The sequence below is a fragment of the Vidua macroura genome, chromosome 12 (assembly GCF_024509145.1).
Source record: "Vidua macroura isolate BioBank_ID:100142 chromosome 12, ASM2450914v1, whole genome shotgun sequence".
Lineage (NCBI taxonomy): Eukaryota > Metazoa > Chordata > Aves > Passeriformes > Viduidae > Vidua > Vidua macroura.
Window position 1 is genome coordinate 9,218,223 of NC_071582.1, and position 23,867 is coordinate 9,242,089.

The 23,867-nt window shown below is 42.0% G+C and overlaps 1 protein-coding gene across 1 annotated transcript in view; it reads left to right on the forward strand.

Annotated features, from left to right (window-relative positions):
- Positions 1-5,326: 5,326 nt before the first annotated feature.
- PRTG (protogenin) overlaps positions 5,327-23,867 on the forward strand; it is a 76,441-nt gene continuing 57,900 nt past the window's right edge. Inside the window, 2 exon segments of the mRNA XM_053988698.1 lie at positions 5,327-5,408; positions 6,108-6,410. Of these exon segments, the coding sequence (XP_053844673.1) occupies positions 5,327-5,408; positions 6,108-6,410 (385 nt within the window).

The following is a 23,867-nucleotide window of genomic DNA, read 5'->3' on the forward strand; positions in this document are numbered from 1 at the left end:
AAGCTCTACTGAAAAAACAGAAAGGATTTTCTGGCAGGTTATGTTTTCAGAGAAATTCACTGAAGCAGAGGAGCATCAGCTGTGGCATGAAGGCCAGAAGAGAGAGCTTGGAGCTGCAATAAATCCAAACTCCACACCTTAAGGTCTTAAAAATGTATGTGAGGGCAAGAGTGCATCTTGGATCAGGTACGTCCCTTTCTCTGTAGCTCTGTGGTTTGTTAAAAGTACCAACAAGATCTGATGGCTTGCATCTAGGAAACAGCAAGCTGACTGACCAAAAATATTTAGGTATTTTTCACACCTTCCAGTAGCAGCAAATGGGCATGGGAGAGCAAGGGAATGCACTTTGCCAGACCCTGTGAGGTTGCTCTTCCAAACTGCCTGTGGTTACCTCTGGCAGCAGGGGAGAGGATGCTGGGGTGTCATCCACCTCCTGCTGAAATTCATGGTAGGGTTCCTCTTCATTCTGGTGTGATGAGCCTTCAAGGGCAACTTGGCTTAAACATCTGGAGTCTACCTCTGGGGCACTGTGAAATAATCGGGCAAAGGGACCCCACTGATTTGGGCCAGTGAAACACTGGAAGGTGGCTGGAAGGGGAAAAATGCTAATATAGCAAATAAAATTATTGCTTTCACTTTGGAGTTGTTTTATGACGAGATGAGAACTGTGCTAAAATGCCTTTGTCAAGGTGTGCTTTTCCTGTACACGAAGGCTGCCTGGAAAGAAAGTTCATTAGCATGCCAAGGGCTCAGCCCAAAGTGTCCTTGCCCATCCGCTCATGGAAGGAGTGAATCTCTGCTGAGAAGGCAATGGAGATGGTAACTATACATAGGTTTAGAATGAAACAAGAATCTACTAAGTGACCACATCTGCCAAAAGTAAACATTTTTATGGTGAGTCTTAATAGAGTTAGTGTAACATACTTAAAATCTGGGGATACAGTTGTAATTGGGTCAGCAGTTTGGCATGAGAAACAAGGAAGTGTCTAAACATGCTTACAGTGACACCAGATCAAAAACACTCAGAGCAAGAACTGTGAGGACAAAAGGACCTACCCTGAGAAGAAGAGTTAATGGCACCCTGCCAGGAGTGCAGCATCGTAGCAGCCCCTTAGCTGGGCTTCAGGGACTCCATCTGAAGGCAGAACTGGCTGGTGCAAATTGCAGTAATTCCCCTGCAATTAATGGGTTTCTGGCAATTACCACTGCTCCCAGCCTGCCCTGGGCTGCAGCTCCTGTAGTGCTACAGCCACACTCAGTTGCCTGTGCTGCTGTGGTGCCTGCAGCTCCAGCTTTCTCCACACCAGCAGTGACACCCAGCAGCTCCTACCAGCAGGGCTGGAGGATGAGCTGGGACCTGGCACTGGTAACTGGGAAGGGCTGAGCCTGTGAGGGACCAGGATAATGATTATAAGTCCATTTGAAAATGGATTTGGGCTCTGGGACTCTGCTACCACATCTTATGGGCTGCAGCTAATTGTGGGTAGCGATTGCACATATTCCAATGGGGACACTTTAAACTGCTGTAAATAACTCTTCACCTCTTGTTTGCCACCCAGAGGTGCTCATTCCCCTCCTTTTCTGTTCCATGACATTGTGGTGTTAGAGCACAACCATATGAAGCCAAAAAAAGAGAAAAGGTCATGTGGGCAAAACCACTTTCCCATTTCTGAGCTTTTTAGATCAGGTGGGATGCAGCAGCATGTGGGAGCCCAGCTCAGGCCATTTGTGGCTATGCTGTACACCATCCATGCTGCTGTGACAGCTTTTTCCAGACCACAGGGATGAAAGAGCTAACATGATGCTATTCATTTTCTCAGATAGGGGTGAAATGCTCAATGCAAAACTGACCACAGACTAAACAGGACTGTTTCTGGTTTAAGCTGAAGGAGGTGTAAATGTTCTAACATCAGAAAAATAATATTCTAATGTGGAAAGAACTGCATTCTCCATCCTGGGTTTGGGGCTGCAGTGATCTCATAAATACAGAGTTCACATTGGGAAGGTCCAGTAAGTGAATTTCCAGCTTCTTTCCTTTTCCTGAGGCTGCTACATTCCATCCCAGGGAAGACTCCTGGCTATCAGTTTGCTTTCTAGAGATGTTGGGAACACTTTAGACAAAGCATATAAGCACCACAATAATGAGATTTCATTCATGTTGGAAAATTCCACTCTTTGGTTCATAATAATACCAAAATTCTGGATTTTATTAGCCCTAGCTCACTTTATCAGTCCTGGATGTATTGCCAGCTGACCATGGAGCAAAACATTGAGTCAGAGCTGTTCAAGTCAATCTGATTTTTGAAATCTTTCTTTTCAGGAAGCATATAGATCAGCCTGGCCAGGGCTGAGGCTGAAATGCAGCATAAGGTAAATCAGGTTATTTACAGACAGCAACCTCGACAGCATGCTGTTGTTCCAGCTGTTGATAGCACTTCAAAGAGAGTTCTTACATCAAAAAGAGTTTAAAAAACTGGGGAAGTTAGGATAACCAAAAATACAGCTCAAATCAAGCAAAAAAAAATCTGTGTTGGTGACAGAAGAAAAATTGCTGACTTGCAGCAAAGCAGGCATGGCTTTGTTTATGTTGGCTGCAAGATCTTATGCTCCTGGACTGCCTTTCTGTCTTCCTCAAGAGAATGCTTCTGAAATGGTTGGCCAAGTAGATAATTGTGTTCATTGGCTGCATATTTACAAATACAGTGTATTTGACAAAGTTAAATTGGCAATTACTCTGGCAGTGCCTTTTAACTCTGGTTCAGTGAGTTTATCAGTTATGTATGAATTTAGATATGTTATCACAAGGCTGCACTATCTCTTACCCAATTAATTACTGGGAAATGTGTTAAAATAATGAATCCTGACAAATTAAAGAAGGAGCATTTATACTCATCTAGCTATTGAACTGCTTAGTTCTAGTAGGAATTGCATTACTTATTTTGTTGAACAGAAATATGAAAATGAAAATACTAGTGTTTGTAGCTGCCCAGACACAGGCACAAGGAACATTCCAGAGGGAAGCACTTTCTTTGCTAAGCCATTTAAGACAAATATTGCATTTGGTCTCATGAGTCAAAATCTCCTGCTGGCACAGTGTAGTTCAGGGAGATGGTAAAGCACTTTCCTCATCACAGCAGAATACTGCAGTGAGCACAGGTGACACAGATAAGGCAAACCAGCCCACAAGTAGGACAGGACTACAACTTGCTCTCTCTGTTGGCTTTTTTTTTTTTTTTTTTTTTTTTTTTTTTTTGTCCCCTGGTCAACTCAGACCAACTCCTCCTTCAAAACAGGCTAGTGAATTGGGCAAGGAGGTGTTCCTGGGACAGGTGGGATAGCGTCCAGTGCTGGGCAGTACAGCTCAGCCATCTACTCGTGCCTGCAGGAGGCAGTGCCAAAGTCTGCAGGGAAATGACCTTACATCTCCCAGGGACAGCTCCAGCCACTCCACCAACTGACCGGGGCATCTGGCATAGAAATGTTACTGGATATTGCATTCTCTATTGTGTTTGTTTCTAGGTGTGCTGAGCTCCTCTCGTAAATCTCAAATGCAGGTCACATTGATGAACCAATGTTTAGCAGGAGAGTACAGTGCCAGCATGAGCTACAGATGAAAGTTGTGTGTTTACCAGGAAAAAGAATTAATGTTTAGTCCTTAATGCCAAAAAAAAAAAAAAAAAAAAACAAAAACTGCTTGTGATTTTTTTTTTCCATAGTTCACACTTTTCTGATTAGATAAATTAAAACACTGAGGAAAATTGAAAGATATTGGATCAAATGGATCCTGTTGCTGTATTTGGTCCTATTTGGACACCAAAGCAGTGCATGTGCAGTTCTGCTTTACAAAGTGACTGTGAAACTGTCTGGATGATTTTTGGGTAAGTGATTTGCATGTAAAGCAAATATTTCCTAATTATCTTCCCTGAAAACTCTGCTTATATATTTTTGACAAGTGAGGAAGGAAGGTGATGTAGATCAACCTATGGCTTACATCACATTTTAGTAGTTCTGATTTTCTCCCAAAGACTTTCAGAGGAGTCACTGACTCAGGCTGTAGCCAGCCCCAGTGATGATGCAGCAGAAGGGACTGGTTTGGCTGCCAGCTCTCAGCTCTGTGAGCTTTGCAGTGCTGGCAGGAACAAAAAGCAGTAAAAACTTGCCTGTCACTGAAGTCAGCAGCTCTCACAATGAATGCAAACATAAGGCAAATCTGCTGAGTAAGAAGATGCCTTCCTACATGGTAACTTTAGAAACCAGAAATCTGAACAGACAAAAAGAAGATACTAGAAATTGCTGGCTGCAAGCATGGAGTAAAATCAGGAGTGGAACTGAAAGCTTAAATGACAGTGGCAGCATTTGATGTTATCTCCCGTACACATTATCCAGAGGGTGCTGATAGCATAAATTCTGAAGCCATGTTTTCTGTTTAGGTTGCATTTTTGCAAGCTAGTTTGAGGCAGATGTAAACTTGAGGCTGTTTTCTGAGGATGTAAGTAAAGGGCAGCTCATCCTCGACAGCGCAGTGCTGTCCCATGTGGCCTGCTGGAAATGGTTTTATTGGTGCTGTAGGATGGGCTCAATGAGAACTACTACCAAAACTGGCTTTTTATTTCTGATCAATGTCCATCCTCAAGTCAAACATTTGTCTGCATGTGTGGGAAGGCTGGTTTTATCTGGGTGTGAGAATGCTCTGGCACACCTGGACAGTTCTGCACCTGCACTGGGCGGTGCAGGGTCCAGTGCTCAGCACCTCCTCTGGTTCGGTGCTCTGGGCGGGGAGCTCTGGCACAGCCCTTCAGTAACGCCGCGCCAGGTCCAGCGCACGTGTTGCCGATGCTCGCCACGCCGGTGAGCCGTGCGGTGTTCGGGGGGAGCCCGGCGTCTCGGGGGAAGGCACGGCCGGCAGCTCCAGCCGCGGCTGGAAGGCTCAGCCCACCCGCCAAGTACCACAGCCGGCAGCGCCTGCCCGGCTCGGGGGTCGGCGGAGCTGCCGTCGGGTCCCGGTGCCGCCCGGGAGGGGCCGCGTCTGCGGGGCCGTGCTCGGCCCAGATGGCGGCGGAGCCCGCGGCCCCTCGTGCGCGCGGCCGGCCCTGCCGCCCCGCCGCATTGTCCGCCGCGACCCCCGCCCTGCGGCCCGCCCCGTCCAGCGGCGTCCCTCCCTCCCTCCCTCCTCCGGCCGGCCCTGCCCCTCGCCCCTCTTCTCCCCAAAGGCCAATGGAGACGAGATGCAGAGAGTAGGGCCGGGACGGGCGCGCCGGGGCCGCTCCGTCCGTCCCCAGTCTCCTCCCCTCGCCCGCTGACCGGTCTGTGGAGCGGCCGGCGGGGCATGCCAGCCGCGTCCCGCTGAATGGCGCCGCTCCGCCGCCGGCCGCTGCTGCGGGCGCTGCTGCTGCTGCTCCCGCTGCCAGGTGAGTCCGGCCGGCCCGCGCCCCATTGTCCGCCCGCGCCCCGGCTCCGCTGCGGCCGCCGCACGTGGCTTTATTTATCCGGCATCGGCGGCACCGGCGGGGAGGGAGCGGGAACCGGCGGTGGCTCCGCGCTTTGTTCGTGCCGCCACGGGGCAGGGGGGGCGTGAGGGGCTTGGGCGGTGCGCGGCCCCTCCGCGCTCTGGTGAGAGGTTTTCGCTAACGATTCCTTGTAAAATCAGCCTTTTTACGACGCGCCCCACTCCGGCTGCTTCGGCAGGCTTGTAAAATTAGCGAGCGGGCCGGGCGGAGCCGGTCGCACCTGTGTGGCCGCCCCGGCGCTGCGCTCCCCGCGCCCTGCGGCCCCCGGGCTCACCGCGCCCCCCGCCCGCGCTGTGGCGGTGCCCGGTTCGGCGTGGAAGGCGCTGGTTCTCTGGCTCTTTGCCTTTTTCCAGCCTGGGGGCTTCGCGCCGCTTGGAGTCAGTACCAAGTTTCCCCAGAGTTGTCCGAGTTGGGAGCGCTCGGAGCGTGTGTGATAGCGATGGCTTCACCTCGTGCTGTGGGTTCCGCAGGGTGACTCGCAGCTCACAGTGCGCTTGGTAACTTGCATGTCTCTGTTTACATGTCCGTCCTTACAGGCAAAAAAAAAAAAAAAAAAAAAAAAAAAATTCCTTTTTTTTTTTTCTTTTTCTTCTCTCTTAGGAGTGTGGTCCTTTAGTGAACTGTTTTTTGTGAAAGAGCCTCAGGACGTTACTGTGTCAAGGAAGGATCCGGTGGTTTTAGATTGCCAAGCCCGTGGTGAAGCTCCTATAACTATTACATGGCTGAAAAATGGAGGCAAAGTGTCTGAAAATGAACGGATCTACACTTTATCCAATGGCTCGTTGTATATCCGTGAGGTAGAAGGAAAGAGGGGAGAACTGTCTGATGAAGGATTTTACCAGTGCTTAGCTCTGAACAAACATGGGGCCATTCTCAGTCAAAAAAGTCATCTCACACTAGCAAGTAAGTCCCAGCTCTTGTTTATTAATCTGCTCCTGAGTTTGTGACAGCAATTCCCTGAATAGCACACAACAACCTATTGTTTTGATTGTGTACCTGAAAAGTTAAAGTGCAAAATTATAGACTAATTCTAGAAAACTTTTCTTTATTTTTAAATATATAGAGATTAAGGGAAAAACTTGTGGTGGTCCCTTTTTCAGTCCCTGATGTGGCAGAAGGGGCACAGGCACCTATGAGACTTCTTGGGCAGTGGTGCCTTGTGTGGGTGGCTTATGGTTTCTGGAGCAGGTGGTGATGCAGAGTCATGCTGGCTACAGAAGTCCTGGGTCTTGTTTCCCAAGTGCTGCTCTAGCAGCCTTACAAGGGTTATCTACAGATCTGATGAAAAAAAAGAAAGAAATTCCATGTTCAGTAGCTTGACGTTGTATTGTGCCATCTTGGAGCAGGGTGAAATGATCAATGTAGATGTTTATCTCTGGGAGAGGAAAGAGGGGAAAAGTTTTCTGGGCAACTGTAAGGCCTTGCTTTTCTGACGTGTTCGGCCAAGCAGATGTGGGTGCTGTCCCTTCTGGTTCCTCTGGGACCTCCCATAAGGGCCCATAACATGTGGTTCCACTGGGAAGGGAGAGTCGCATTTCTGGAGTGACTCTCTACTTCTGGGTGAATGGTGAAGGAAATAGTTTTGTCCAAGTGCCTTTATGGCTTTAACAGACTGACCCTGGGTGTTTGTTGCCCTCCATTTTCCTATCATCTTTAAACATTGAGCAAGAGATGTGTGTGAGGAACAGAATGCTGTGCCTTTTTCCATGGCAGAGCAGAGCTTTGGCTCTAGACTACTTCTACAACATGATCTCCCTTTGCTTCCCAAAAGTACATGGGAATGCACTTTTCAAAGAAAAGTAAATTTTGGCAAAGTAAAGAAAACTTCCATTTCAAAGAAAGTATAACACAGAGAGTACACAGTTTATGTAGTCTTCTCATGTTCCCTCTATAATGGGACTTAACTGATGAACTTAATCTAATAGGAAAAGACTTCCTATGACCTCTTCGACCCTGTTCTTAGTAGCAAGTTGAATAAAACTGGTGCTGGTACCTCTGTGAAAACCTGACATTACTTCTAAGTTGCAGCTTTTACTAAATTCAATCTGAAACTAGTTAATGAAATTGTTATGTTAGCTTACATTAAGAAATGTGTGTATGTTAACATTGTTAGTTTTTTTCTGTGTGCTACTGATCTGATTCTAAATACTGTCCACGAGATCCCCCAGGAAGGTGTGAAAAGCCTTGTTCAGAGCCAGAGCACTGGGTGGTTCAAAACCATCCTGGAAGCAGGTGGCTCCAAGTGAGTGCTGAGTTTTCACATGCTGTAAGAATGTGAAACTCTGAAGTCTCAGTTTCAAAAATCTGCCTACATATTACTTTTTATCTTGCTCATATACAGGATTGAGAGACTAAGTAATTCGTGGGTGCTTTTGGTAAAATGGTGAAAAACGAAGTATTAAAATTTTTAACATTTAACCTCACTAAGTTTCAGAATGTCAGCATGATTAAAAATTAGACAAGAAAACCCTCCTAAAGAGGATAGGATTTTTTTGTTGTTGTTAACCAACATAAAGCCAAGCAGTGGCTGATTGATTCTGTGGGTAGGACTGGAAAATTCAGGGCCACTTTAAATTGGAGACATTGCAGAATGAGCTCTATGCTTAATATCAGAGAACTTCTGGAATAGTACAGAGCACTATAGTAGAATAGCATGGTAATGCAATTGTGTAGTATTTGATTTTATTCAGACAAAACTGAACTTCTGTAAATATTTGTTTCTCACATGCACATTATTTCAGCAGAAAGGTGGTTTAATTATGCTGATTTTCACCAAGAAGGTCTTGTGAACCAGTAGATTGTGTACTGTGGAGTGAGATTCTTGTTTTGCAGCCCTTCTTTTTTTTTTTTCCTCCCTCCCCTTCTCTGTAAGACTGTGACAAAAGGTTTCTTTTTCTTGTTTCAATACTTGAAAGGCTTTCTATGGCTGCTGGAGAAAACTGGAAGAGATAGCGGATCCATAATGATCACAGTAGGTGTTGTTGACTTAGTGATTAAGTGGTTAACTAGTGGCCAAACATGAAGCTATCCTGTGTAGCAGTCTCTTCTCTTTAGTCATGCAGCATTCTGACCCGTTTCACAATGTCATCTTTACTGTAAAGCTGTGAAATTGGGCAATAATTTGTATTGTGATAATTTGGAGCCCATAAAACACGTGCAAAATTAGTTTTCTCTCTCATTTTCACAGTGTTTCTGCCTGCTCTCGTGAACGGATTGAACTTTGCAGACATTTAAAGTGAAATAAATGAAGGTCTTGTGGGGGATTTTGTAGTCTTACAATTTTTCTTTTTAGAAGAAGTTGTCGGTTGCTGCAAAGGCAAATTGCCTTGTGGTCAGGATACAGAAGGAACTATACATATTAAACAGGTGGAGAATAGGCATTAAATGGGCATTCTTTCTTTGGAGGAAAAAAGCAAATGCTCTCTTCAGTTACTGGTAGCAGCGGGGTGTGAGGATGTTCTTTTACTTTGCCTGGTCAGAGGTTTTGCCAATAAGCTTATCTCTTGCTTCAGAATTGTAATGTTTAGTGTTGCATTTGGAAATCAAAAACTTTAATCTGTCCAAGAGTTTAAGATCTGAACACACAAAGAGATCAGGTCTTGGTTTCTAAAGTTAGAAACTGGAAGCTGAAGGTTGCACTCTTGGCAAGAATTCCATTATTCATGTGCAAATTAAGAATTCACAGGGTTAAAAGGTTAGAAACTGGCCAGGATGAGGTTTACCCTTGTGATAAAGAGCAGATGACCCTCATTCATTGGCCAAAGCTTTCATGTAGCTCCTCTGCAAAGTTAGTGATTGCCATGAATTGTTCTTGAGGAATGCAGAAATTCAAATGTGAGCAGGCCTTTCCTTAAGTGTCACTATGGAGCCTTATCTCCCGAGCACATCAGAGTAGGTCTGCAGGGACAGGGTTCCTCCCCAGAGGCCCCAAGGCTTTGCTTTCCTGTTGTTCATCCATGCACAAAAGAATTTGACTAATTTAGGGCTTTTTTTTTTTTTGGTGAGATCCCCCTACTTTTTTAAAAGGAAACTCTGGTGCTGAGGTAGTGCTTAGGTAAAACTAAATATTAGTTTCAGTACATGCTTGTAGTTACTTCCAAAGCTGATTGATGTGGGGGCAGAGGAGGAGGTCCTGTCTGCTTCTTTGTAGAGGGGAAAATGGTACTACTTAAAAGCATGACTTACTCAAAATTCAACTTTCGCCACTGCTACTGAGAGAGATCTCTTCAAACAGAATATAAAGGGAACATAGACTTCAGGGAAAGTCCTTTTGGCGCAACTTTGAATCACTCAAAAGTAAACAAGCTGTGATTTTTTTGTTTTCCTGCACTTTAAAATTTTGATTATTCAACCACAGTTAACTAAGATTCTGTCTAAAAATAAAGCTAGACTTCCAATAAAATATTCTTCAGGAGAAATGGAGAAGGTAGATCATGTTCTGAAGTTTGTAACAAGGGCATTGGGCAGTGATTGGATGGGACTGTTTATGTCCTTTTCACAAAAAGTAGAAATTGAAGTCTTGAGATGGTTGGATGGTAAATAAACAGCATTCCTGGATCACCCTTTCTTCTCTTGTAACTTGGCTGAATTAATTTTAATGTTTGTGAGTTGGAAGAAATGTAAGCCTAATTCTTCTTGTACAGGCTTCTACATTTCACAAGAGTGAAAGGTGATGCAAGCAGGTTTCTGGGAACATGCTTCTGGAGGGAAGCTGTACGTGTGCCCACTGCACTGCAGCTTCTGGAATGCTGGGCCCTTTACACAGAGCAGGCTGTACTTGGTGGGAAATTCATAACTTTGCTTACCTGCTTTGGCAGTCATGTGACCTCAGATCCCACTGTCCTGCCAATAATTGGCCATATTTATGTTTTTGTAGCCTAATAGCATCTTTTGCTCTGAATAGTGCATTTGCACTGAATATTTGCACTGAAGAGTGCATCCAGCTGAGCCTCTTTCTGTACTGTGACAATCATGTTTCCTTAGCAGTTCCAGCCGTTTGTTCCCGTTTTGGCATTGTGCTGTTCCTTGTGTGGGCACAGCTGCACGTGTAGCTAACTGAACAGGGAACTGGTCTGGGTTAAAATAATAGAATTAAAACAAAAGATGGTGTTTAACCCAGGTGAGTTCTCCCATATGGTTTGTCTTGCAGCCACTCAGTGATTGCACTGGTGTAACTGAGAGGACTGAAGTGGAGGTGGAAAGAACTACTGGGGACAGGGGAAGGTTAATGAAACTTACACTTATCAAACTATGGCCTTTGTGAAACATGTAGGTAAAACTTTTGCCCTTCTGCTTCTGATTTTTTTTAAATAATATTGCATATTTCCTTAAAATAACAGGATTTATAGCTATTTCAGGTGCCTTCCAAGTGCATATAGAACCCAAAGTTATGTTTAATTATTTTAAATAGCAATGGAGAGAGGTACAAACTGTGAGAAAGAAGGGTGGTGTTAGGGGGCAGAAGTGGTTTTGGACTGAGGTGGAAGTGAAATGGCAGATGGCAGCTGTAGGAAATAGTATTGTATTGAAAGAGAGCAAGGTCTTAATGCTGTAGGACTGGTGTGGTTACAGACAGATCGAGGAACCTGGTGGTCTGGGTTTTGACAAGTGCTGCCCTACTGCTGTTGCTTTGATTAGTTGATTGAATGTCCTGAGAGGAAAATTTGTTTCTAAGCTGAGAGTGCACATGGCTGATTATTAGTGCATTTAAATTCCAGTGTTTTTAGGCAGGAGGGTGAGGTTCAAATGTCTTAGTCAGCAATGTCGGTTGATAACAATGAAGAACAGTAAGATTTTTGTTCTTTAACTGAGATATCCTGAAGAAATAAGAAAACTGGGAAATACTATCTTGTTAACCCTTTTTATTGTAATATTTTCCTCTACAACTCCCCAGGCGTCTTTTGACCTCAAGTCCTGCAGCACTTTGACAGAAGACAGTTATCAGCATCCTTTTGAGACATAACCATTAGTTACTTTTTTTTGTTGGTACCAGGGCATTCCCTCCTTTTTCGACAATGACTGGGCTGCACTTGTAAGAGCTCTTCCACAGAATGAGGAATGGGTTTTATATTGTCACCAAGATAAAAAAAATGTATAGAACTTTGCTTAGTGCACATGAACAGTGTTTGTTTCCACTACCATGTCACTTGAGAGGTGAGCTTTTTATGGGTTTCCTCAACACCTCAGTTTCAAATTTGTGTCAAGCCTAACGCCAGACTGAGGCCTTCCATGCCCTTGCTTTTCTTCCTAGCTAGTCAGACCAAAGCTGTTAGGGTTTATTTACTAGTTTTTATCAGCGTAACTTTACAATGTATAAAGTTTTTACTAGCTTCTTTTTTAAAAGAATGCTCAATCTTTTTGGCAGTGCACTCTGTAGCTAATAAAACCTTCACCTACATGAGAAATGCTGAAGGAAACCACGGTGCTGTAATAGATGCAGTTCAGAGCTGTAGCCAAAAGCACTCACTCCTCACCTGGTGCAAGTTCTGTGTGTGCTGTGTGCACAGACCTATAGAGCTTCCTCTCCTACTTGCAAAGCAATGTATAGCAGCAAAAGATGCTGTTCTGTTCCTGCAGTGTGGTGCTCCCCCCACCACCGCTCCCTTTCTTCCCCCTCCCTTTTTCTCTGCATTTCTTGGTGTAGAAATTGTTGAAAAGGCATTCAGTAAGGCCCCCTTTTGTCAGCCAGCTCTGATTATCCTAAAGAAAAGGATCTCACTCTGAGCAGTTGTTTGCCTAGAGACTTCTTGTCACGTCTTCACAATTTAACAGCTGTGGCTATTGATGGTGTGCAGAACAATTTAAGACAATGACAAAAGAGAATCTTGGAGGAAGAATTTAAAAGTTACTAAGCGTTTTCCTACAGAAATATGGTCATGCCCATTGTTGGACAAACTTGGCTTAGTATTTGTTTTCCTCAGCATTTTGTATTTTTCCACACTTTATCTCCAAAATTGTGGACGTAATCTTTATTTAGTTTTACTTTTTTTTTTTGTTTTTGTTTCATCAATAGGCCCAGCTGTTAAATTGGGATTGATTACTTCCAGTCTTTATAACTGGTAATCACCACCTAAGTGAAAAAGTAATCAACAATGTCAAAACTCCACATTTTGTTGAGTAAGTGTGGGTTGTATGGTCAACATTAGTTACTAAGGTCAACCTCTAGGTAGCTTTTAAGCAGCAGCATTTTAAGCAATGTCTGCATTTTAAAGTTGATTGTCTCAGCAATTGAGTTAGAGGTGGAAAAAAATCGCTCTAGATCATTTGTGTTGGAAGTTTGAAATCCATCTGGCAGCCTTCCAGAACCTGCATCTGTAGTGGAAACAATTTTTGGTTGTGTGGATTAAATGGTTACTTTTTAAAGACATAAACAGCAGACTTAGGGAAGAGATGTCTGTGAAACCACCTGAGTATGGACAGTTTGATTTTGCCTTAGTGTATGGAATTATTGTAAACTCCTCTGTTTTTTCTGTATGTAAAAACTCTGGAGGGAGATGGCCTTCCTAATTTATCAGAGGAAAATATAAATAAGCATTAGTAGACAGATTTATTTTTTCTGCTGCTTTTGCTTTGTTTTGTAACTCTCAATAATAATTCTGTTGGTTTTGTTGGTTTTTTTAAATGAAATCAAATTTGGTCTTAGGTGAGGGGAAGTTTGTTTGTTTTTTTTTAACAGCATAAACATCATCAAAGACAAAATAAACTAAGTTGCATCTGGATAATACAGTTAACATCTCAAGGCCCTGTTTAAAGTGCTTGTTTCTCAAGTGCCCATCTCTTGTAGTTCTGGTAAATGTTTCTGACATATCAGAACATCTGCAATATAGGGAAATAGAATCTTGGTATCATTTCCCCAGAGGCAGACAGGTCTGCTCCTGAAGTTCACTTAGATTCTTATTATCAAAACCCAACAATGACAGAATGTGTAATCTTTGTATTTTATGGGGTAAAAATTGCAGGGTTCCCGAGTCTTTCTGTGCCAGTATTACACTAAACAACTTTTAAAACTCCCACTGTGGTTAGGGTCTCTTCTGACTGTGGCTGATGAAAAAACTGTAAATTATTTGGTAGCTAAGCTTGAGAAAGTTTGCTTCTAGCCTGAACATTCTAGCAATAGTATTCAGTAAGTAGCTGCTTGTTTACTGGGTGTCAGAGCAGTAGAATGTAATGTGAGAAATGAAATATTGAAAATGAACTTGTTATAAAAGACATAGGAATGCTGATAACAAGCTTTATATCTAAAGCTTTTATCAGGATTTAATCATTTGAAGCAAAAGTCATTTGAAGCAAAAGTTGCAATGTACCAAGACACTACTTCACCATCTCTGGCAGGGTTACCGGGGAGGAAGAAAGTCAGCAAGGAGTGGATTTGTTTAGCCTTCTGTAGTTATGACTCTTGCATTTATACCTGTTCTAACTGACTTCCTCTTCTGATTGAAGTGGTGAGAATACACCTTTATTCTCATAAATTATTTGAAAGTTCTGCATGTGGGCAAAGCAGGAAAGGAATGACTCCTGGAACACAAAACAGAAAATGACGATCAACTCTCTTCCTCCCAAGACCTCACAGCTATATTTTGACTTGTATTTTACCACTTTTTTCAATGGTAGAATTCTGCTGGACAAATGACACCTCCAGCCTTGGAGAAAAACTGTGTTTGAAAGCAGTGTCTGCCACCAGAGTCCTGGTACAATTCTCCTGGATAGTGAGGAGTAAGATGGTTGTTGTTTCAGAATGGTGGCAGAAATGTGTCATGAAAAGCAACTGCAGAGAAGGTCTTTGATATATTTTCCCACCTACAGAATCTTAGGAAGAAAACTTGCTGTGTACTGACTGATATCAGGGGACTGGTGGTCAGATGGGTTTTATCTCAAACATTGCAATTCACTGTATCTGTGTTCTGATGTGGAACACCTTTGCCAAGCACACGTTTTAGGTTGATGGCGACGTGGGAGACAAGTTTTGAGTGTGAGACTTTGGAACTGCAGCTTTAGGTGGAGCAAACACAGTGTTCTAGAAAGGAGAAAAGTCTGTCATAGCTGCAAGCTACTCTGAATGGTGTATTGATGACAAAGCAGCAAAACTTACCTTGTTGTAGTCCTCTAGCCTCAGAACATACTAAAATTATGATTTAGAATTTAATAATAGCAATAATTTACCTTGGCTTAGAAGTGTGTTAGAAATTTGCTCTTTAGCTCTGAGGTGCAGTTGTTCAATTTTGAAATGATTTGCTGATGAGAGAGTTTTAAAAGAAATAATTACTGATTGACCAGGCATAAGAGGTACTTTATTACAAGAGGTAATAAGAGGTAAGTTATTACAAGCTTTAAACGTGTCATCGTGCGTTCTTTTAATACATAGCTGGGGGGAAAGTTAAAATAAGTCTTTACAGCTTGTGGTGTGCATCTTGTGTATAGTGATGAATGAATGTTGGAAACTGGTGAGGATCCTGTGAACAGAAGCATCTTTATATTTTCAAATTCGATTTTTAGTATCTTCACCTGATCACATTGATTGATTATATTGTTTGTTCTTATTCCAGTAGACCAGAATTTCTTGTGTGAAACCTGCATCATTCCTGGTGTTTTCTTGACTCTACTTTGAGCCATTTCAGATTAAAGTCCAAACAAGTTAAAATAAGTTTAGAAAACCAGGTTACATCTCAGCCTTTGCAGCATGTGAAGTAGCAATTCTCTGTCTTCTCCCTCTAAAATCATAATAGTTATCTATTGGCATGTCCATATCACCACATTTTACAGAGTGGGTTTGTCTGCTCTTTTAAGCTGTATCAAGGCACTTCCTGTACACCTTAAAATGGAGAGGAAAACACAGAGGAAAACATAGCAAATAGCAAAGATTTTCATTGATTTGCTGATCTGTTCTAACATTGAAAATTTTCTCATCATTTGTGTCCTCTCCCATGTTCCCACTATATCTTCTTTCTCATGTCATGTGCAGGCTGATTTTTCTGCATTTAGTTAGTTTTTGTTTTTTCGTTTTTTCTTATAAATTGTCATGTATGTGCATCATTGCTTTGGATCTGCAAAACTGCTTCTGGTTGACCCTCCTTCCTTATTCCTGTCTGGTGCCTGGAAGGAGGTGCTGTTTTCCAGTGGAGCTTATTTTCACAGCTGTGGCAGAGGAGGGAAGTGTCATAAGATACTTTGAGGTCAGTTTTGACCCCAAATTTAGATGAGGTAAAAATTATTCTACAGAAGTATAATACCTTGTTTCAGGTGGTCTGCCTGTCACTTAAAATCAGACAATAATTTTGATTAAGAAAAAGCTGTTTTAATAGCCATTGGAATAATGTACAATAAAACCAAATCAGTGTTACACGGTATTGTTTTTTGCTTTCCAACTTGTTACAACTGGAAGTTTTCAAATAACCCATTATCTTTTTGAAAGAAACCTTAAAATTAAAGTCTTTGAACATGCAGAAGAATTTTCAATGCTTACTCCTGCTTGTAGAATCTTGAACATATTAATAAATTGCTTAGATGACTTATCAGCAAATTAACTAGGGTAAATGATTAAATTACCATTTCACTGTCCACATCAAGATCTCTAGTAAACCTCTAATAACTGTAACATGTGCCTCAGGCAGAGCTGTGCATTATGTATGTTCTTTGTAATGAGAATTCGTTGACTTTATGAAGCCATTGACAGACATTTATCATTTTGTTCATTAAACTTGTCTGTGACATCCGGTAAATTGATGTTAACTGGAAATATTCTCTGGGAGTTCTGGCACGACTCTGTCATTTTGCCTGAGGAGAAACTTTGTACCTAGCATGTCCCAAATTACAAGGGTGAAACTTCCTTCCCCCACCTCCTGTCCGAAAGCCTAAGTGAGCATATGATCAGCTCTTTTTTCCCCTCTCACCTTTAATGCATATTTATGCAATGCTTATTTATGCAAACACCCCTGTAGTCCACAGTTTGTAAGCAGATTTAGCATTGATCTTCAATAGAGGTTGAAAGTGGATCCTGCTTTTATTAGTTCAGTCAGTCTGTGCCAGGAAGGCAGCTCAGTTTTATCCCATAGTGTACAAGAAATTAACAGTGGAATTCTTGGTAGCATTGATGGGAGTTTTGTGACCTTCCCAGCACATGGCAGTTAGTACTTGTTTTCAATGGTCACAATCTTTACCCAGTGTTGCTTACTGCTGATTCTTACAGTGTTTGGTAGGTGACCAGATGCATTGCTGAAAGCCTTTTTAATAGTGCTTTGTGTGGTCTTTTGAAATTCCTTTGTTTGGAATGATGAACAATATTTCATTTTTTTTTTTTTCTGCTCTTGAGCACCCAGTGTAGAAAAAATGCACACTTTTAACACCTGCCAGTGTTTGATTCCTGTGGGATAGCTATCTCTGGTAGTGGTAGAGGTAGTTAATAGGATACCTGCCTGCCTTCTAGTGCTCCTCTTGTGCTACCTGAATCCAGCTGTATCGGGGATCTTTCAAACAGAAATGAGTGGACTAACAAATTGTGCCATAACTGACCAAAACATTCATTAAAGGGTCTAAGATACCATCAAAAAATTGAATATCCAAAAAACCCATTGCATAAAATTTTTGTCTTTTTAGCGAAAGAGTAGAGCAGTTGGCTCTTGAAAATATATTGTGTCTCACTACATAATAGTTCACTGGATTAAATGAATTTATTGATTTCTGCTTCTTTACTGACACACATTTATGAGCAGTTTCTTTGGCACCATGGCCACATGTCAAAGGTCATAACTTTCCTTCAGTGTGGAAGAATAAAAGCTTTCAGATGGTGAATCCCTGAAATCTAAACAGGGCTTTGTCCTCCCTTCCCCCCTCAATATAATTACTGGTTTTGCATGGATTTATTTAAGATAAATACACAATACTAATAATAAAATCTGTACATACTGAAGGAACCCTTATATTATCTATCATAAAATAGCTGCAGGAAACTCTGTACATGAAAGGCAACATACCTAATCTGCAAATAGGTATCATTATGGAGCACATGGTAGTAGATTAGACTCCTTTATGGTCAGAGATTTTATTGAAAATGGTCACTTTTTAGAACAGAATAAATATTTTTCATGAAGAATTTTATTAGCTATAGCTTAGAAACAGTATTTCTTTCCTTTTAGAGTTGTGTACACTTTGTGCACCAGAGGAGATCCTGGAAGTAGATCCTACTGAGAGAATGAAGCATGTTCAAAATCTGTGCTTTGTGTTTAGATGAATGTTTATCATATTGACACTTTCTTTAATGACCTTCATTAGTAGTAAGCAGCCTGTGGGGTTTTTGGTGTATACTAGATATGAAAGTCCACTCATAATGTAAACATGAAGTTATTAAAAAAAAGAAACTGCAGTGAAACATAAAGTTAAGTTTAATCATTCCAGTAGTTTGCTAGAGGTGGGTAGGCAGGAGTAGTGGGTGGGGCTTTGGGTCTATCTGGGAAGAGCCTGTCTTCTCTTTTTGGCAGCTGCTGACTGGTAGATGAGCTCTGACCATATCAAGAAATAGTAGTGTGAAGGTAACCTCACCAAGGTGTTGATTTAAAATAATTGAAATATTTAACCTAGGGAAGGTGACATAGGTTTGAATTGTTAGCATGGTCTGGCTGTAGTCCTCTTAGCAAGGGTATTTCTGAAGGAACAGCAGAGCCTAGAGTTCAATCAATGGGAAAAATATTCCAAGATTTTCTAAGAAGGCATAAAAAGTCATCCCACTGCCTGCCCCCAAGAAAGAATCATCTGCCAGACTTTATTTTTGCATAGTAGAGATGAAACCTATTGATGCTTTTAATCATGATTTTTGGAGGAGGGGGGGGAAGAAAAAAAAAAATCAGTGTACAAATGGTGATCTTATTCCAAGGGGACTATTGCGAGTCTGATCGTAAATTTACAAAATATTTATATTGTAGAACTGTGGTTGTTAATTTTCTGACATGTTAACATTTTGGACAGAAATTTGTCATGTCAATATTAATCTCTGTTTTTTCTAATACAGTATATTTCATCAGGACTGTTTATCCTGTTCCCTAGAGCACTCTTCTCTCTGGGGTTGTTTGTTTGTGTTTTTGGTTTTTTTGGTTTTTTGTTTGTTTGTTTGTTTGGTTTGGGTTTTTTTCTTCACTAGGACAGCATGGAAATGTCTACTTAGGGAACAGAGACACTGAATTTGTTGGGGTCTTTGTGTCTGGAAGTAGCTTTTGTTGTTGCTGTGACTAGAATTGGTCGTCCTGTAAGTTCTGAGGAAAATTCTCAATTTTTTTTTTTTTTTTTTTGGTTTGTGCTGAGCCTGTTCTCATGAACACTGAGCTGGGCTTTCTCTCTAAGCAGTCCTGGACAGATGTAGACCTGCTTTTTTTTTCCTGTTCTGCATTAATGAGGAGCTGAAGTGTGATCTAACACTGCCTGGAGAAACCAGCTGGCATCGAAGGCTGGAAACAATGCTCTAATTACCTGGAGAGGAAGTTTGGGAGGGGAAGGGGGTGAGGTGGAGGTGTGAGTGGGCCAGGAAGGGTGTTGGTGGGAAGAGGCGAGTGCTGAGGAGAATCTTGTGGAGTGAGGGGACCTGGGCTCGGCTCGTTTGCAGATTGCCATGGCTACAAGCTCAGAGTGGAAGAGGACTGGGCATCTGGCAAAGCCAGACTCAAGAGAGTGTGCCCATCTGAGCAGCTGATCTTTCAGGACATCGAATGTGGACCCAGGAGGCCTGGACTGCCCTTGGGAACTTCAGAAAGACAAAGAATAATCTCCTAGTGATGCCTTGTGATGCCTGAGGCATCACTAGTCTGGAGATCTTTAGAGTATTAAAAATGCATTTCTGCTCCAGCCAGAAGCTTCTGCAATATGTGACACTAGTCCACTTGTCTCAGCTTTTCATGGGAAGTCTTTGATTACGTATTTCTTATGACCTCAGTATTTGATACCAAGTTCTGAGGTCTGGTCAGTTGGAGCTGCAACAAGCTGGGGGAGCTGTCCATGATTGCAACACATAGAGTGCTGTGAAGGATCAGTGTTGTGTCTTGGATGTCTAAATTTAGGGAATATTTCAGTCCTCCGTCCAAATGTTTGTCCATACCCAACAGTAAAATTCAAATAATAATAGAATGTAATCTCAAGTTGTGAAAGTGGATGCAGTAACATTTGTGAACAACTGTAGTGCAAAGCCCTGCAGGGAAGGCCAGAAGGAAGTTGGTAACTCTGTTGAGGGCAGTGTTTAACACAGAGTAATAAACAAGGAATGAGGCCACACACTGAACAGAGAGGAGAAAACAAAATATTGAATAGATGCTCAGTATGTGAGCACCATTCATTTGGTGCTGTGAATAGTGGGGGAAGTGTGATTGTGCACTTGTATTGTTTCCTAAAGCATGTATATAAACAGAGCAAATCAGTTACATAAACAGAGTAATTTCTTCTGTTTCTCAACTTCTGAGCAATTTCTGGGAAATTTTCATTATGTGTGTATACACACATGTAAGAGGTGTATTGAATGAGTGAGTGGGAAAGTTTAGGGATTCGCTTCATTTATCTAATGATGTATGTAATTTTTAAAAAATGAAATAAATATGCTTGAAAGTATTAGTTTTATGTGGGCAGGTGGTCATGAAAAAACGATTTGTAAGAGAGGGTCTTGTGGCAACTTCTTAAACAGAGAAGTTTGTCAGAACTTTCTGATTCAACCAAAACATGGGCTGGTATATGGGCATGTATTTAGCAATAACTTTAACTTGATAATAATAGTCCTCAGGTAATTTATATATATATATATATATATATATATATATATATATATACATACGTATGCTTATCTCTGCTGTTTGACAGCACAAAATTTACTCTTTCTGTAATCTGACTGAGGTGAAATCAGGTGTATTGCTGGTGCAGAGGAGAAGAGCTTTTTTGGGGTGCCAGGCAGGACTGTGGGCTCCAGTGCTGTGGAGGAGTTGACACCTGTGGGTTTCACCTCCTCTTTCATCTGCTCTGTCTCTTCTCTCAAATATTTACTCCCCCACATAGCCTAGACTACCACCATGCTAGGGTACAGGTCTTATGGTGAGCCATAGGGCAGATTTTTGTGATACAGCCCTGCAGTCATGACTAGAGCAAAGCTCCAATACTTGTTTGTTTGTTTATTTTTTTCCCCTCATTTTCTTGCTTTTCCTGATACATTTATGTAAAGAATCTCAAAGGCAGTGGAGTATTCAAGACCTCTTGCCTTTGATGCAACGTGTACGTCTAGATCCTCTTGGGGATCTGTACCTTTGGGTGCTGGGACCTTCTTTCTCTGAGGATGTTTTTCATAGGCCTGTTCAGAAGCTGGAGTTATGGGGAAGTTTAAAGCATTATTTTTATTTATTTTAATTGTTCCTTTCCTCACTATTTAGTTGCTGCTGTGTTCACCATTGTCTTCCGTTTATCTAAATAATGGTTGCCTGGCCTTTCACAAACTTGTGATGGGGAAAGATGGTGACCACCTGAAACAATAATATCTGTGGCAGAATAGCCTGAGAACTTTAAATAACCAAAGGGGACCGTTTCCAAGGCAGCTAAGTGACCTTTGGATCCCAGGAGTAGACTATTCATAGAGGCAAAGCCTTTGTCCTGCTTTGACCAGTGGTCAGTGAACTCTGGCAGGCCCCTCGGCTCACCATCTTGGCCCTAGACTAGCAGCTGGTGATTGATTCATTTAACTGTCCAGATTCACATTCTTCTGTCAAGGACTTGTCAAGGAAGAAAAAGGTTCTATGGAGGGCTATTCATTTTACTAAAAGGAAGGGGATGCATTATATGATTGAGTGGATTACTTTTGGGTCAGAAGAGTTCCTGCATTGCTCCGTTTTAATTCGGCCTTCAATCAAAGAGAGATTTAGTTTATCAGTGCAGTGTGGAACTCATGTAGAGGGACAGATAATTTCAATTCCATCAGTGCAATAGAGTTATTTTGTTTTGTTTGTTTTTTGTTGTTTCCCCCTGTCCTTTCTGTGATTTCTCCTCCCCAATGTGTTTCTGCCAAAAAAAATCCATAGATTTTTGTGACTGGTTGATATGACAGAGTTAAGAATATTAATTACTGTTAATCTCATTATTAGATTTAATGTGTGCGTTATATGAGTATTAATGTTCCTTAACTACCTCTCATATCTGGTTTTGAGCAATCCAGGAAAGTGTCAAGTGAGTAAAAGATCAGTGTGTTACCTCTGTTTTGGATGAAGAGAAAAGTGAGAAGAAAATAAATTCAACAGGATCAAACGAATAAGTTACTTTCCTCTAGACAACACAGATGATGGTAGAGCTGAGGGTAGAACCTTGTATTTTCTATCTAGTACCTGTTTTCACCTGCAACAGTAGTTAGTTGTAAAAACTCAGCGTTTTCTAAATTCTCAGGAGAGCTGTTTTCCCTCTGCTGGTTTAGAATGCCCTTTTTTGTAAAACTAGGAAGGTGTTTCCATGCATTATGAAACTTGAATCATGTTTTCAGTTCTACAAATAATGCATCCAAAAAACCAACTTTGAGTTGTGCTAGGGAGGTGTGTCTCAGCTTCAGCGTGTTGCCAGCTCCTCTTCCCATTTGCCCTGCTGGGTTGTGTTTCCTTAGCATTAGGATTTCCTTGCGGCTCCTCTTCATGAAGTGCTGAGCAAAGCGTGTCGTTGCTTAGCTCCTTCCACTGGAAATAACAGGCATTAGAGAGCAGATCCTGCCAGTTAACCTTCTGCCTCTGTCTGAATGAACACCACGAGCTGCAGCAGATGAAATACGACCTTCAAGTTTCTTTTCCCCACTCTCATAAGCTATGTATTGTTTTGGTTTGGCTTATGGAACGTATTATGAGGGATTTCTGATTGGCTCCAGGCCAAGGTATTTTCCTTCTACTGATGGAAGAGCAAGTGCATAATTTAGGAGAAAATACAGCAAAGCTTGATTTGTTGCATCTTTTTCTCTCCCTTTTCTTGGGGGGGAGAATGGAGAATTTTATATTTGTCAAGATAAATGAATGCCTTAACTACCTTAAGAGCGCAGGGGAAGATGGAAGTCTGAGATAATCTGACCTTGCTAACGCTTCTCTGTTATACACCTCTACATATGGGTCAGGAATCTGGGATAAGTAAAACACCTGTTGAATAGGCAGCCTTCTTTCATGGAGGCCTAGTGATATTCCTTTTCTGCCAGCAGCTGCATTTCCCAGGGATCAGTCCCCTTGCTTGGGACTTGCTTGTTCCAGGCTGGAGTAGGATGTCTGAGATGGGGATACCAGTTTCTCTGGGCTCTTGATAACAGTTCACTCAGTGCTTCCCTGGTGGCTTTGATTCATGGCCTTGAGTTGGAGACAAACAATGAGCTTTAAAAAGTCATGGAAAGGAAAAATGGGTTGTCATTGTGTATTGGAAAATATAAGTAATCTAATAATTAGATGTATTACCTACATAGTAGAACATGGCTGTTTGGTTGTGCTATGACTGGGCAAACTGGAAATCCAAGAGTCCAACAATTGTGTCCCACCCAAACAGTCAATAGCCATAGCGAGGTGACTTCCTCTAAAGACATTGAAGGCAAAGTAATTTTCTCTGGAAGCTGCACTTCTGATTTGTTTCATTTGAAAAATGTAAGAGTTCTAAACACATCTCCCTCCTGTACCTCTAGAATTTTTCAGGTCTTCCATCTAATTTGAAGATTTAAGTAGCTTCAATAAATAGGTAGTACCAACAATGTCTTTTGTTGCTTGATTTTTTTTTCTGTGTGACGTTTGTTTCTGATTTTCTCCCTGATGCTCTTGAAGCTTAGGACATTCAGATTTTAAGTGTTAGTTACTACTCTGCTGAAAAACTGTTCCTGGGTGAGATCTCTGCACTGTGTAATGCAGCAGTGGGCATTTGGTGACAGGGAAATGAGCTGCAGGCATTTGGCCCTTGAGAGTGGAGGCATTTCTTCTTTCCTTTCCCTGTGGGAATGAGGAAATGTTGACATTTGGAGAGGGGGCTGAAGGGCTTGAATTCCCAACACCCCTGCTCAGCTTTTTGCATTGAAATGGTCTTTCATCCTAGGATGCTGATTCTGAAACACTGTAAGCAAAAAATAGAGAGTGCTCCTATCTCTTAGGAATAGCATTTCTGACAGTCTGGAGACTTAACAGCACCACCATATCAACTTACACTCATTCATATGGGGATGGTGTCAGTTTGCCACTGTATGAAATGAAACCCCTTCCTCTGCCTTCCCCCAGATGTGTGCGAAGGCACAGGGCGGGTGGTGCAGCACAGGAATGTGTGGGGCCCCACTCCTGGCCTGGGATGTGCTCTCTGGTGCTTCCTCTGATTGATGAGCTAGGCAGAGTGAGGTGAAGAGTGGGTTTTGCATTCTGCTTA